Genomic DNA, 14,049 nt, shown 5'->3' with positions numbered 1-14,049 from the left:
GTCAATAGATAGCAAGCTGCACCTTACAAGTGTGCAGGAAACACGTTATCTCTAAAAGTTTTGATGTCTACGAGCTCCAGCATGTGGATTTTCCCGTACTTGTAAGGATACAAAGCTGCAAATCTCCTGCCACATGAAATTTAATATTTTTTTGCCCTGTCGGCTAAAAGTGATCTTTAGCCAGCATCTGTAGATGCGATCCTGCAGGCTTTGTTTAATCAGGTGGCTTTATCGTAAGTCACTTCTCCATGTCAATTGCCCTTTTGGACATCGAGGGGACTGTGTGTCCCATAACTTTCGTCAAGGATTGTTTGTTCCCCTATTTCTCTAAGCAATATCCTAGCTATTTGCGCGATGTCTCTTTTCCCATTGACAAAAGCGATGGTGGGCTCGCAGACGTCTTGGCTGGCTTCCCGAAGGAAGCCGTCGCCAGTATAGACCAGCTTAAAAACCACATTGACGATCTTGTTGCAAGAGATGTTAAGGACCCCGTTCTCAAGTCTTTCCAAGGTTTGGTCTGGAAAGAAGGCTATGCTAAGGGAGATTTGAAAGCTCCCGTGTATGAGGACGCAATTGCTTTTATCAACCGATCGAAGTCGGTGTACATCTACTCGTCCGGCAGTGTGGGTGCTCAAAAGTTATTGTTTAGCCATGTGGATGTAAATGGCGCTCTGGTGGATTTGACACCAAAACTCAAGGGCTACTTTGATATCACCACCGCTGGATTCAAGCAGGAAAAAGACTCGTACTTAAAAATTGCCGCTGACATTGGATGTGATCCAGCCGATGTAATCTTCTATTCTGATAATGTTCTTGAGGTGAAAGCGGCATTGGAAGCTGGAATGGCTAGCAAAGTCGTCGTGAGACCTGGAAATGCGGAACTAAGCGAATCTGACAAGAAAAGTTATGAGTGCATCTCTTCTTTCACCGCAGAATAGTTAGGTTACGAAGAAATATAGAAAGAAAAGCATAAATATGGAGGTGTATACAAATGCATCTGATTTCATTCCTGTTGACAACGCTACTTGCTTGAAGGACCATAGAGATTAGGAATAAGACTAAGTCTGTTCACTGAATTCTGTACCTTCGAGAGTTATGCCTCACGACAGTATTTCCTTACTTTTATCCAGCCTTCACGAGATGGAGAATATTTACAGCACTGACTTGTTTCACCTCTCACTAATTTACTTGGTCAAAAATATTAGCAATCGGATCAAGCTCTTTTTCACATAAGCATACCCAACGAAATACTTTCCGTTATGGCATGGTCAAAGAAATGTATATGAATACCTTCACGGACATCTAACAAGTGACGCTTAGTCTTCATGGTGATTATTACAATGCTCACATTTTCACCAAGTACTACATCCCCGCTGTATCAGCTTGAGCTTATGACAATAGATTACAGTATGCCAATGCAAACGTTGGCAATCATCTCGCTAACATGAAAACATGAGCCAATACGTGCCGCATCTGATAAGCGGTATCTGACAGTATTCGGCAACACTCCGCTCTTCATCTTTTCATCAACTTTTAACTCTCGGCATTGTCTAATATACATCAGTTGTCACGGAACAAAATGTCCGCAGCCACCTCTTCGTTACGGTCACATGCCAAGTACACCTGGACCACCATGTCACGATCAAAGCCCAACTCGCACAAACGGCGGATGGCGCTTTCGTCTGACTCGCTCAATTGCACACGCACAACACCTTCTTCCTCCTCCTCGATCTCATAGCCAGCATCATCATGTTGACCCAAAAGAGTACTGATGAAAGCCTCTGGGTCCTGCTCGATCAACTGTGCTGCCTGAGGATTGGACGCAGCGATTTCCTGAAGCACAGATTGAACCAACTCTGGCTCACTCTGGATTGCCGCACGGAGCAATGCCAAACGATCCTCCTGTGCTGGCACAGGTTCATCTCCTGCTGCGGCCTCTGCGACATCAAACATGTTCTCGTGAACATTTGCCTCCTGGTTACTCTCGTCCTCGTGCTCTGTCTGCGCCTCTGCATGAGCCGCAGGTTCTTCTTGTGCCTGTGGGGGTTGCTCTGCGCGTGTCAATGCTTCTGGAATTCCAGTGATCAAGTACTCAACAGCACGGTGTGGGTTGTTGAAAGCAGCACGCAATGCACGCTCAATCTGCGGCCGCTCGTAGCCCATTTCCATCATGTTTTGGATCGCAGCCTCGCGGTCCTGACCCAGGGCAAAGTCCGAGCTAGACGCAGGTGTCAGAGCGTTGGCCGCTGTGGATGAAGCAGTTTCTGGGGTTTGCGTTGAGGTTTCTGGCTCGCTTGGCGCCGAAACAGCCTCGCTTGCCGCAGGCGCAGCCACTGGTGCTGGCGCTGGGGCAGGCAGCTTCTTCTGCAGAATCATGAAAATGATGGAGTCGCCCTCCTTGACCTTGAACTCGTCAAAAGTCTTGTCGTCTTGAAGCACTTTTCCCGAGTACACAAACTTCAACTGGGAAGGATCAACGTCGCGGGCAGCAGCCACTTTCTCTTTGCCCACGCGGACAAGGTCCGAGGGCTCGACGCTAACCTGCACCGTTTGCTTTTTCAAGTCCTTGAAAGTCACTTGCATGTTTAGGTGGGTTTCTTTGGTGCGCGGAGAAGTTGAGAAATGAGCGCGCGCAAGAGTGGGTTCACGGGTGCAAGAATGTCTGGCCTCTAGTGGCAAGACCGAGCCACACAGCAAAGTCGTTTGATGCTAACTTCTTTTGTTATTTGTTTGGGATATTGTCTTCTATTCCTGTTTCTTGAGATGTTTTTCTCTCGTTGTGCCCATGAGTAACATCTCCTCTTGTTTAAGCGTTGGGTTTGTACGCTAGTATTGTGGTGTATGTCATATTGATGAAAACTGGCGTATGCTTGGTTTTGTCTGAACCAGGGATTACAGTAATGGCATGAACATTTCAGTACGTATGCGTTTACAGCATTGACGAATTAGTACCTGTTCAATTGGCAGATAGGCTGTCGAGATAATCTATCTTCTAACTTATCCTTCGCCAAATTGATCTTCGTTCTAGACATTTGTAACGCGAGCTTAATTCATATTACCAAGCAACTTGTATTCTCTTCAATACTACTTATTCTGACTCTCGTGAAGCGAGGCGTATACACATCGAAAAGAGTGGCAAACCATGAAAAACGCATCAGTGCCTAAAGGTTGCTCAGTAATACATTCTATATTGAACTTTGGCACCTTTATTAGCCTTGAGCTCTTAGGCAGTGCTACCAACCAACAATGCATAAACACTTAAAGTTGGATGTGTTGCAAAACAGGAAAACGAGTGGCCTTGTCTGCTTTCCTTTTTGGAGTATTGCCCCTTTCCCCATTTGCATACAATGAGTTGTTACCATTCGTCGTCCCACTTATTTTACGAGCGAGTTCCGGAATAAAAATAATACGTTAATAAATGAATGCAATGTGATAATTCGTTAAAGAATGTTCGGAAGCTACATGTACTAGTCTTTCAGCTTTGTCACGCATCTAAAGGGCCCAAATTAAATAGTCGAGGAGAAGATTCAGTATATTTTCATTTAACGTCAATGTTTAAAGACCTTTACCATCTCTGTGATAATTCCAGAGCAGTGGATATGATTGTGACTCGTAAGACATTAGTTCCCTTCGTTTACGTTAATTGGGACTTACTACCAAATTGGGCACCTCACTATCAAAATAGCAAGATAAAGACATTAAATTTATTCAATGCCAAGTAATGCATAAATGGAGAAGCCATCATTACATTCATTGAAAGACTAATCAATTGTTTCCCAGTAGGAATGTTCATGGAATACATTCATTCTGCCTATAGTCACCGCAAAATTCCGTACCTTATCACACTCAATTATTTCGCATTCGTGGCTTATCTATGCGAAAATGTAAACAACCTAAAGAAAACCGCCAAATAGAAAGTGAAAAGAATGAATGAAAGAGGAGCCATCCGAAAAATATGATAGACTCTACATAACCGTCAAAATTAATCCTTGAAGTTATTTTATTCCATCAATATCAACTCGGCTACATACGTTGCCTGCACATAACCACATGGTGATGTCCTGAACACAATACACGATGAGCAAAAAAAAACAGTCACATTGACCTTGTGACTTTCTTATCAGTACCCCATTTACAATGTCAGAGCATCTGCGTCTGCACAGTCCCGAACATAGTCAGATCCACGAAGATACGGGGACCCATCCACATCCATTGGATATGGGTCCTTCCAATTCTCAGACCGAGGACCACAATCTCGATTTGGAGGGAGCCATTGGTGATGCTTTTAAGCAATTTGCATTTCTTAACCAAGACGATACGAAAGATGAGAGCGAACTCCACCATGAACAACTGCAACAGAGTTCCGAGAATCATGATGACAGCATTGATCTCGAGGCTGCAGTTGGAAAGGCTTTTCTGGAACTAACAGAGCTGATGCCACATGCAAGTACTTATGATAGTGGGACGCAAAACGAACCAAGCGAGCATGGAAAAGCTCAAGAAATACGACAAAAATCGTACGAGCATCAGAAGGAGAACGAACATGAGATTGAAAACCCAAATCAATTGCTGTCTGAACATTCCCAGCAACAAGGGTATGAGAATCCAGACGACCAATCTAATTCGCACCCAGCAGAGGAAGACATTGGTTTGGAAGCTGCAGTGGGCAATGCATTCAGTTCGATAGAGAAGGAAATGATGAACCACCACAACGAAGCTCAAAACCATGAATCCAAAGTCGATGGAACACAGGGCTCTGAGACTGAGAAGGTGCTGCATTCTACCTCGTTTCCCATTGAAGACTCTGAAGAATTAGATTTGGAGGCAGCAATTGGCAACGCGTTCAAGAATATTTCCGGTGATTTGCAGGCAAATGACCAAAACGATGTACCCCAAGAGAACGGACCAGCCCAGACTGAGAAGAATACTACGTATGAAGCCAAGCATCAAAATAACCAACCAAATCCTGATGACAACAAACTTGAAGATGCAATTGAGCAGGCGTTCAAAGCTTTAAGTAAGGAATTTGAATTGAATCACGGGCCTAAAGGATCTACTGAGACTCTGACAGGAGAAGATGACAGCATTCTTCATGAAGCGATCTTCGCCTCCTTTAACGAGATTATGGGCCTGGAGAAGCGAAGACAATCAGTTGATCTCCAGAACAAGACAGATACCAGAAACTTGGCTGGAGTAGTCAAGAATGTGGTTCAGCAAATGTCACTGGCGCAAGCTTCTGGAAGTCATGATATGCAGATTACAAAAGACGCAATTCATGACTTGGCCCAGGAAATAACGAACCACGCACATGGTCAAGAGCTTCATAAAGAGCCACTTAGACCAAAGGACATCCCTCATATAGATGAGAATGTGCTTGCCCATTTTCAAATGGAGGCTAATAAAAAAGATGATAAACACAGCGAAGACAATAGGGAAGACTTGGAGATTAAAAATGTGTTTGCATCTGCTGTTCGCAACGCTTTGCAAAAAGGCGATGACTCTACCGAACCTACCGGTGAAAAATCAGAGGCTTTAGAGAAATTGCATATGAACGATATATTACAGAATGCTTTCAATATGGCTATGCTGAATCCTCAGGAATTGTTGACATCCATTGATTTGCATGAAGTTGATATAGGACATTCAGATTCCCAAAACAGAGAAAATTCTCTATCAACAGCGGCAGCCATTGCTGCTCTTTCTGTCAAGGAGGCACTCAGCAAGCAAGAGGAATTTAAAGAATCATCGGAACCTGGCTCTCTGGACAATAATCATACAGTGTCGTCCCAAAATAAATCTCTTTCAATTGCTGAGACTTTGGCATTGCACAGGTCCTCGATGTCGAATGTGCAAAAGAGAGATTTGACGCCGTCTCTGGCAATTGAAGGGACGCCCAGAGTGGATCCTCAGAAAATGTCTGCGATGAATCCACAATTGTCCAGCATTCTTTCCTCGCTCTCTCAACACATCCAATCTGGCAACCAGTCGCAAAATTTGATGATGGTAATACGTCAAATGACTAATGCTCTAATGCTAAACAAATCATCATCTTATTCCATGAGCTCCGCGACTTTGGAACTTTTGCAAGAGGTTAGGGCTCATCCGAATGAACAAAAATTCTATATCGATAGTTTGAACAAAGCCAGGGGATTTTTATCAAAGGAGGCAACAAGCACAGTCAAGAGAAAAGCACTTTCTCTCATTGAAAATGTGATTGGTTTAGTGCGGGGGAAGCCCGAAGCTCAAAGCATGAACGTTGATCCTTACACAGAGAATGAGGGAAATGATGACATTAATTCACCAATATTGTCTCAATTTTATTCGTCAGCATTTTCTACCCTCTCAAACTTCAATAACAGGTTCCGCAGTACACTCGCGGGTGCGAAACCGAATGTTGATTCCAATGAATATAAAGAGAGAATTAGAATTGAAAATAGGGAGAGAAAGAAAAGATGGAGAGAAGAGAATGCTGAAAGGAATAAGGACAATGACTTACGTTCCCGTGTCATCAAAAGGGCAACATACATGTTTGGAGAAGGTTCGACTCCCGAAAAGAAGGCGTGGATTGAAGAAGAATTCAACAAGAGAAGAGCAAAGCGTTTGGCCAAACAGAAGAAGGAAGAGGTGGAAAAGCCAGTCGACACTAGACTATTTGCAGAATCTGCTGGATCAGATACTAAATCTGCACTGACAATTTATGCTCAGGACCCAAAGTTTGTGAAACGGCTCTCGGACTTTTTCAAAATTGTCGCAGAATCGGGCAATGATGAGGACCCACAAGCCTTAATGACGGCTGCTTCCGCAGCAACAGCTGTAGCGGCCACGGAGTATGCACATTCGCATGGCATTTCTGAGGGTCATCCTATTCTGGATGCAATGTCACAGATATTGACCAATGTATTAGATGCCACAGTACGCTCTGGGAATCACAACCGGATTTCCTTCCTTTCAAAAGATCCTCTGTTTCAATCAACCACATCAGCTACAAACACCCAGAGCTCCGAGTTGATTAATAGGATATCCTCTCTTTCTGGGATTCAGGGGATAGAGTTGGATAATAAAAGAGCAGCTATTGACATTATAAGAGACTCAAGAAAGCGATTTGGCGCTGATTTTTTCTCTAATGATCCCAAAAGACCGCATACTGAAAACACGAACACCGGAGGATATGTGGAGAAAGATAAAACAACTATGTCTCGGATTCAGTACGAAATCGATCAATTACGCAACTCTATTACCACTTCCACATCGGGCCACATTTGGGGTTCTTCCACAGGTTTGAAAATGCCTCTGTACAAGAAACCAACTGCTCCGGAGGATAAGGCTCACGATAATATTAGAGCTCAAGTATCGACACCTTCTCTTCCCATTGTTGCATCTCCGTTTATTTCCAACAAAATTGGCATAAAGTCCGATCCTGCAACAACTTCCAGCATCAGCGGAGGGCTCCGAAAGCCAGGAAGTTTTCAAAGACCAGCATTCTCAAGATCCACCAGAGGTCGTAATGTCGAGTTTCCCACACTTTACTCGGCTTCATTTTCACAGAAGTAGATACCATTCATTTCTTTAGTGTATTTTTAATAATTTATAAACAGTCTCGGTAAAAGCATTGAAAAATCAGATAGGGGTTGTTTCCTTCATGAGCCACGCGTGTGCTCTTTTCTCCCCCATACGTAACAACTGTGGACCAAGCAGAGCCCTGAGACACCGATGGAATTCATTGATCCAGTCCCGCTCTTCCGGACTCAACAACGTCGAATCAATCAACTTCAGACAGAATGGGACCTTGGTCAAATAACTGAAACCGAGGTACTTGGAGCCATCTCTAGTTTTACCAAAAGACGGCTCACATTCAATAATTTCCACCTCACTTTCTACTCTAAAGCCACATTCGCCATCAATGTAGTATCCCGGTTCATCTGTAAGGATCGCTCCTTTCTTGAAATAATTTTCTTTACTCACACCACCTGCCGTAGTCAGAATGTACAATGGGCCCTCATGCACATTCCCAAAACTGCCAATTCCGTGCCCCGTTCCATGATTGAAATCCAAGCCCTCGTTCCATAAGGGTTGTCTCGCATATGAGTCAAGGATAGTGCCAATAGAACTTGAAGTGGAAGGAAACTTGGCGACAGCCACCGCTAGATGTCCCTTGAGAACAAGAGTGTAATACTTTTGATAAGCTTTGGTCAAGCCATCGTTTCCAAATTTAAATGTTCTCGTGATATCTGTCGACCCTTCCAAGTAATGTCCGCCAGAATCAATAAGGTAAGGAACCTTTGGGTCAATTACATCATGCTGTTCAGCAGAAGGTGCATAATGAATAATAGCCGCGTTGGGTCCACTTGAGGAAATTGTTTCATAAGACAAGCCTTTAAAATGAGGGAACTTGGATCTAATAGAGTAGATTTTCTGAGCAGCTTCATACTCATTAATCTCTGCCTTTTTGTATATAAGCTGGTGTTCTAGCCAAGAAGAAAAAATGATAAAAGCCAACGAATCTTTCGTCTGTGCTATTTTTGCATTCATCAACTCCGTCCGGTTCTTGAAAAGCTTCATTGTTGCCACAACAGAATCGAAAACAATAGTGCGCTTGGTGATGGACTGGGGCAAAGCAGAAACAAGTGCATAATTACAAGCGTCTTTGCTAGGAAGAATCAATTTGAGATTCGGATCGTGAATCGAAGCCTTGAACTTGCCCAAGTCGGGATAGAAAGAGTCATACAGTTTCACCAGAAGTCCTTGTATACTCTTCAAATATTCATCAACGTTCACCAACTTCTCCTTCTGGGCATACAATGTAACGTCCGTCAAGGAAACGATAACGTAGCTGAAAAAGAATGGAGAAAATGGAATATCAGTGTCTGCTCTTAAATTCAACAACCAGCCGATATCGTCCAAAGCACTGATAACAATGTGTGTTGCCCCAACTTCTTTAAGGTGGTCACGGACTCTAGCAAGCTTGGCCTCTGTTCTTTCTCCAGAATACTCCAAAGGTAAGTGATACACAGGGTCCATTGTCCTAGGTGGTTTTTCTGAGCCCCAAACTATATCAACCAAATTTGTACCTGCCAAAGGCTTGAACAAGGCACCTGCTGACTTCAGATTCTGTTCAAAGTATTCTCCCCAAGCAAGACTGAGAAACTTGGGGTCACAAGAAATCACATTGGACACCTTGCTTTTCGCCGCCTTCTCAATGGCAAACTTCTGCCAGCTGGGATACCCTGCAGCACCTTGTTTCAATAAACGCCAATACTTCAAGTCCAATTGTTTTTCAGCCTGCAAGAAATACCTACCATCAGTTGACAAAGCTGCTTCACCCTCTAATGTTGATGGATCGTCCAATGTGACGACACAAATTCCAGCGCTTCCAGTAAAGCCAGAGAGAAATTCTCTTCTCTTATCGGAGAGGGCAGTTTCTTCTGATTGATGTTCGTCCTCACTAGGAACCAAATACACTGCTATCGAGTGCTCTTTCATCAAGCGCCGAATTTTTTCAAGCTTTTCAGAGGTTGAAAGACTAGAAGTAACTTTGACATTGCTCCATGGTAAGTCTGGAAGTTGGTCAAAGTCCAGCGGCTGACTTTCGGACATGGCGATATCGAAGCGAGAATAGGTTGGCTTACGTTGCTTCAACAGAGGGAAGCATTGGAAAGGTTTGGAGAGAAACTTGAGAAACGAGGCAGCTTCTTCTCCTTGTTGCAGCTCCTCAGAGCCAAGTAAAGGTTCCTTCTCCATTTGTGGTTTTAAAATGAGGAATTTGCCTGCTGGTTTATGACTTGATAGAGCCATGCGGGTCTATGGCCGTTGTGCACGTGACCCACACCTGATAAGAGATTACTTGCCTAATTATACATGATACAACGTTCAAGTAATAGAAAGTTACATAGTCTATTGGAGGCAACGAAAAGAGCCCCCAGAAGGACGAGAGAATGTGATTAAGGGGACAATGTGTAAAGATTTAGGTCCACAGATGTGCAAACGGATCACAGATAAGTGACTAGCGAGGACATTTTTTGATGGGAAAGGATAGAAGAAGGAATTATATGTATTTTATGTGTGAGTCAAGGAATTCCTTTTATGAATGTAGAAATGGAGTAGTACTTACAAGACAAGCTGTTGACACCTGCACATTACTCAGAAATCGTAACGCGTCTTGGTGTTTCGTATTCCTAGAAACTCCATCTCATTTCCAAAAGCAACAATGGGACGACTTGTGGGCCTCGAGCTCCATAATTTTAAGTCATACAAAGGAACAGCAAAAATTGGATTTGGTGATGCCTCCTTTACCTCTATAATCGGTCCTAATGGTGCTGGGAAGTCTAATATGATGGACGCGATATCCTTCGTTTTAGGCGTCCAGTCATCACATTTGAGATCGCAGAATTTGAAAGACTTGGTGTATCGAGGTCGGGCTGAAATGAGCGCTGACCTGGTTGCTCTAGAAGATCCTAAATCGGCTTCAGTTTGTGCCATCTATGAAAAGGATGATGGCGAGCTTTTGCATTTGAAAAGAACCATCACTCCAGCTGGCGGATCCGACTACAAAATTAACGACATGAACGTGACTGCTTTGCAATATTCCATGGCTTTAAAAGCAGAAAACATCTTGATTAAAGCCAGGAATTTCTTGGTTTTTCAAGGTGACATTGAAAATGTTGCATCTCAATCTCCCAAGGATATCGCTAAATTAATTGAAACCATTAGTGGATCGGCTGAGCATATTAATGACTACGAAAAACTCAAAGAAGAGCATGAAGCAGCTCACGAAATGGCCACTGAGGTTTTTTCACGCAAGAGAAACTTAAATTCGGAATCTAAACAGTACAAGGAACAAATGAAAGAGCGAGAAATTTTTGAATTGAAGTTGACAGAGAAGAGTAACTTGATCAAGACTTTGCATTTGTTTCGAATTTTTCACAATGAGAAACGCCACTTTCAGATATTGGGAGATGTTCGCAGGGTGAAAGCTCTGATTGAAGAGAAAAAATCAAAGTTAGCTGATCAAGAAGCGCAGTACAAAGAATTGATGGCTGACTACGCGGCCGAAAATCTAAGGTCCAAAAAGTCAGAGTTGAAGGTTGCGGAGCTACGGACTTCGATCGAGACTTCAAAAAGAGACTTGATTCCCATCAAAGCTAATACCACATCGCTTGCAACTAAAATCCAATTGACTAAAAAAAAAATTGATGACTTGAACCGTGATCTTGATAGTCAAATACAACAAGAATTGAAATTAAGACAAAAACTTTCAGAAGCGGAAAAACTTTCAGAAGATTTTGAAACAAGAATACGTGAAATGCATAATAAAATTCAGCTTTCTTCTGAAGATGTGAAAGAGTACGAAAGTTTGAGAAACAAGTTTCTTGCTCACGGGGGCTATCAACTCGAAGAAGGTCTATCTCAGTTGACCAACGAAAAAGATTCCCTAGAAGCATCCGTCAAAAGCTATAAAAAGCAGAATGATAATGCTCTTTCTAGGATATCAGAACTACAATCTGAAATTCAGTTTAATTTCGAAGCAACACTCTCTGACTTACAAGCCGAATTGAAGAATCAAATGGCCTGTAAAGCAAATAAAGTACGGGCTAAAGAAACCCTTCTTGCTAAAAAAGAGAAGGCTAACTTGACTGAACTTGAATTGAATTCTGCATTGAAGGATACATTGCTCAAGCTTGAAGAACTCTCTTCGGAGCAGAAAGAATCAAAGAAACAGAAGCGGCTCAGGGAAAATGTTTCTATGTTGAGGAATATGGTGAAAGAAGGAGCCATCAAGGGACTTATGCACGAGCTTGTTAACTGCTCGCAGAAAAAGTATGAAATGGCATTGCAAACAGTTCTCGGAAAGAATATTGATGCCATAGTTGTCGAAAGTACTGCAGTCGCTTACAAATGTATTGAATTGTTGAAAGAACGTCGGGCAGGTACCGCAACATTTATTCCCTTGGATTCTATCGTCAATGATCAAATTAACTTGAATTATTTAAGGTCGCTTCATGAAGATGCACGCCCTGCTATTGATGTGATCAGGTTTGAGGATCTGACTATTGAAAGAGCGGTTCAATTTGTTGTTGGCGATGCGATGATTGTGGACTCAATTGACGTTGCTAGAGAGTTGAAATGGAACTCCAATACAGCACTTAGTAACAAAATGGTATCCCTAGATGGCTCTATTGTTCATAAATCAGGGTTAATGACAGGTGGTTCACAAGGACAGAAAAGTGGTTTGCGCTGGAGTAAAGAACAATGGAACCAATTGAGTGCAAAAAAAGATGAGATTACCGAGCAGTTGGCAAAAGTAGCCTCCGAGAGACCAAGTGCAATCGACATCAACAACTTGACTGATGAAATTAGCCAAATTGATGATACACTTCCTCTCATTCGCAGCAAAATTTCAAGCACTGAAAGGCAAATCAACGAACGGAAGGTTGAAATTGATTTCCACTCAGAAGTTGCCAGTGGACTACAAGAAAAGATCGACGAGAAATTAAAAGATTTATCTGACATTCAAGGTAAGGTTTTCAGTATGGAGAGTAAAATCAAAGAACTTCAGAACAAAGTTTACAAATCTTTCTGTGAACATCATAATCTTGAGTCGATTAGTGATTATGAGTCAATCCACGGTGCAGCATTGAGGGTTCATGCAAGAGAAAGGGCCGAACTCCAAAAAGCGATCTCTTCTATTAGGAACCAATTGGATTTCCAATCTGAAAGAATAAAGGAAACAAATAATAGAATTGAAAAATTACAAACCAATCTTGAAAGCTTTGAAAGCAAATATGCAAAACTTGACCAAGAATTAGCGTCTGTTACCGCAGAGCTAGACCAAAAGGAAGCAGAGTTACAAGCGCATACGGAAGCCATTAGAGCCCAAGCCGACGCACTTTCGCTTAAAATGAAAGAAGGAAAATCTATGGAGATTACCATGAAGGATCTTGAGTCAGATCTTAAAGCTTTAAACAAGGAATTGATGAATTGCGAGGAACTTGTTTTGAAGATCGACTCGGAAAGATTAAATATGTTCAAGAATTGCAAAATTGAAAACGTTGATTTACCATTAGAAGATGGATTTTTGGAGTCGGTTTCGCTAGGAAGTGATATCGATGATGTTTCATCAATTGCATACCAAATACGAGTTGATTACAGCATGCTAGATTTCAAGTATCAAGATCACTATTCGGCTAAAGTCGATGCGGAGATTAGAGTTCAAATCGAAAATATCGAGAAGGAGCTTCAACTCCTTACGCCGAATGCCAAAGCTTTAGAAAGGTTGAAAGAAGTTGATCACAAATTGAAGGAGTTCGACAGAGAATTTACCAAGGCAAGGCAAACGGAGAAGAAAACAATGGAAAAATTCAATAAAGTGAAAAGCCAAAGAAGTGAACTTTTTATGAAAGCTTTCACTCACATCTCAGAAAGAATTGATAGTATATACAAAGAGCTCACCAAGTCAAACGAATCACCTCTAGGCGGTTCTGCTTATTTGACATTAGAAGATGAAGATGAGCCATACCTAGCTGGTATCAAATATCATGCGATGCCACCAATGAAAAGATTTAGGGATATGGATCTACTTTCTGGTGGAGAAAAAACTATGGCAGCTTTAGCTTTGCTTTTTGCAATTCATTCCTACCAGCCGGCACCATTTTTTGTCTTAGACGAAATTGATGCAGCTTTAGACAACTCGAATGTTCTTAAGATTTCTAATTACATCAAAAAACATGCCGGTCCCAACTTTCAGTTCATTGTCATTTCTTTAAAGAGTACACTCTTTGAAAATTCAGACTCATTGGTGGGCATTTACCGAGAACAAAGAGAAAATAGTTCCAAAACGGTTACTCTTGACTTGAGAAACTATGAGGATGATCACGAAGAGGTTTCACAACAATTGCATGAAGCCTCTCCAGCACCAGCATAGGCGGTTGTTTTTATTCTTTTTCACTGCTTCACTTGTGAGTGGAATCTTTTCTATACCTCGCATGCGATTGGTAAACAGTAGCAGCGCGCGCGATGATCTTCACGATGATCCAAAGTATATATATAGGTATG

The 14,049-nt window shown here is 42.3% G+C and overlaps 5 protein-coding genes across 5 annotated transcripts; 3 read left to right on the top strand and 2 right to left on the bottom strand. All coding sequences in view use genetic code 12, as the record gives it.

Moving 5' to 3' along the window:
• Nucleotides 1–248: 248 nt before the first annotated feature.
• FOB63_005458 (putative acireductone synthase) lies at nucleotides 249–938 on the top strand (the record flags this gene model as incomplete). The annotated part of the gene is made up of 1 exon (XM_002616843.1): nucleotides 249–938. The coding sequence occupies one exon, from the start codon at nucleotides 249–251 to the stop codon at nucleotides 936–938; it is 690 nt and encodes a 229-aa protein (XP_002616889.1).
• A 622-nt stretch (nucleotides 939–1,560) lies between these two features.
• Nucleotides 1,561–2,583, bottom strand: RAD23 (Rad23p; the record flags this gene model as incomplete). The annotated part of the gene is made up of 1 exon (XM_002616844.1): nucleotides 1,561–2,583. The coding sequence occupies one exon, from the start codon at nucleotides 2,581–2,583 to the stop codon at nucleotides 1,561–1,563; it is 1,023 nt and encodes a 340-aa protein (XP_002616890.1).
• A 1,554-nt stretch (nucleotides 2,584–4,137) lies between these two features.
• FOB63_005456 (uncharacterized protein) lies at nucleotides 4,138–7,551 on the top strand (the record flags this gene model as incomplete). Its single annotated transcript, XM_002616845.1, has 1 exon — nucleotides 4,138–7,551. One exon carries the CDS (start codon nucleotides 4,138–4,140, stop codon nucleotides 7,549–7,551), a length of 3,414 nt encoding a protein of 1,137 aa, XP_002616891.1.
• A 66-nt stretch (nucleotides 7,552–7,617) lies between these two features.
• On the bottom strand, nucleotides 7,618–9,792 carry FOB63_005455 (uncharacterized protein; the record flags this gene model as incomplete). The annotated part of the gene is made up of 1 exon (XM_002616846.2): nucleotides 7,618–9,792. The coding sequence occupies one exon, from the start codon at nucleotides 9,790–9,792 to the stop codon at nucleotides 7,618–7,620; it is 2,175 nt and encodes a 724-aa protein (XP_002616892.2).
• Nucleotides 9,793–10,204: 412 nt separating this feature from the next.
• SMC1 (cohesin subunit) lies at nucleotides 10,205–13,918 on the top strand (the record flags this gene model as incomplete). Its single annotated transcript, XM_002616847.2, has 1 exon — nucleotides 10,205–13,918. One exon carries the CDS (start codon nucleotides 10,205–10,207, stop codon nucleotides 13,916–13,918), a length of 3,714 nt encoding a protein of 1,237 aa, XP_002616893.2.
• Between the last annotated feature and the right edge of the window lie 131 nt (nucleotides 13,919–14,049).

Source organism: Clavispora lusitaniae, assembly GCF_014636115.1.
Source record: "Clavispora lusitaniae strain FDAARGOS_655 chromosome Unknown tig00002663_pilon, whole genome shotgun sequence".
In the NCBI taxonomy this organism is placed as follows: Eukaryota; Fungi; Ascomycota; class Pichiomycetes; order Serinales; family Metschnikowiaceae; genus Clavispora; species Clavispora lusitaniae.
Note: the sequence above shows the minus strand (reverse complement) of the source record. Positions and strands in the feature narration are given on the sequence as shown.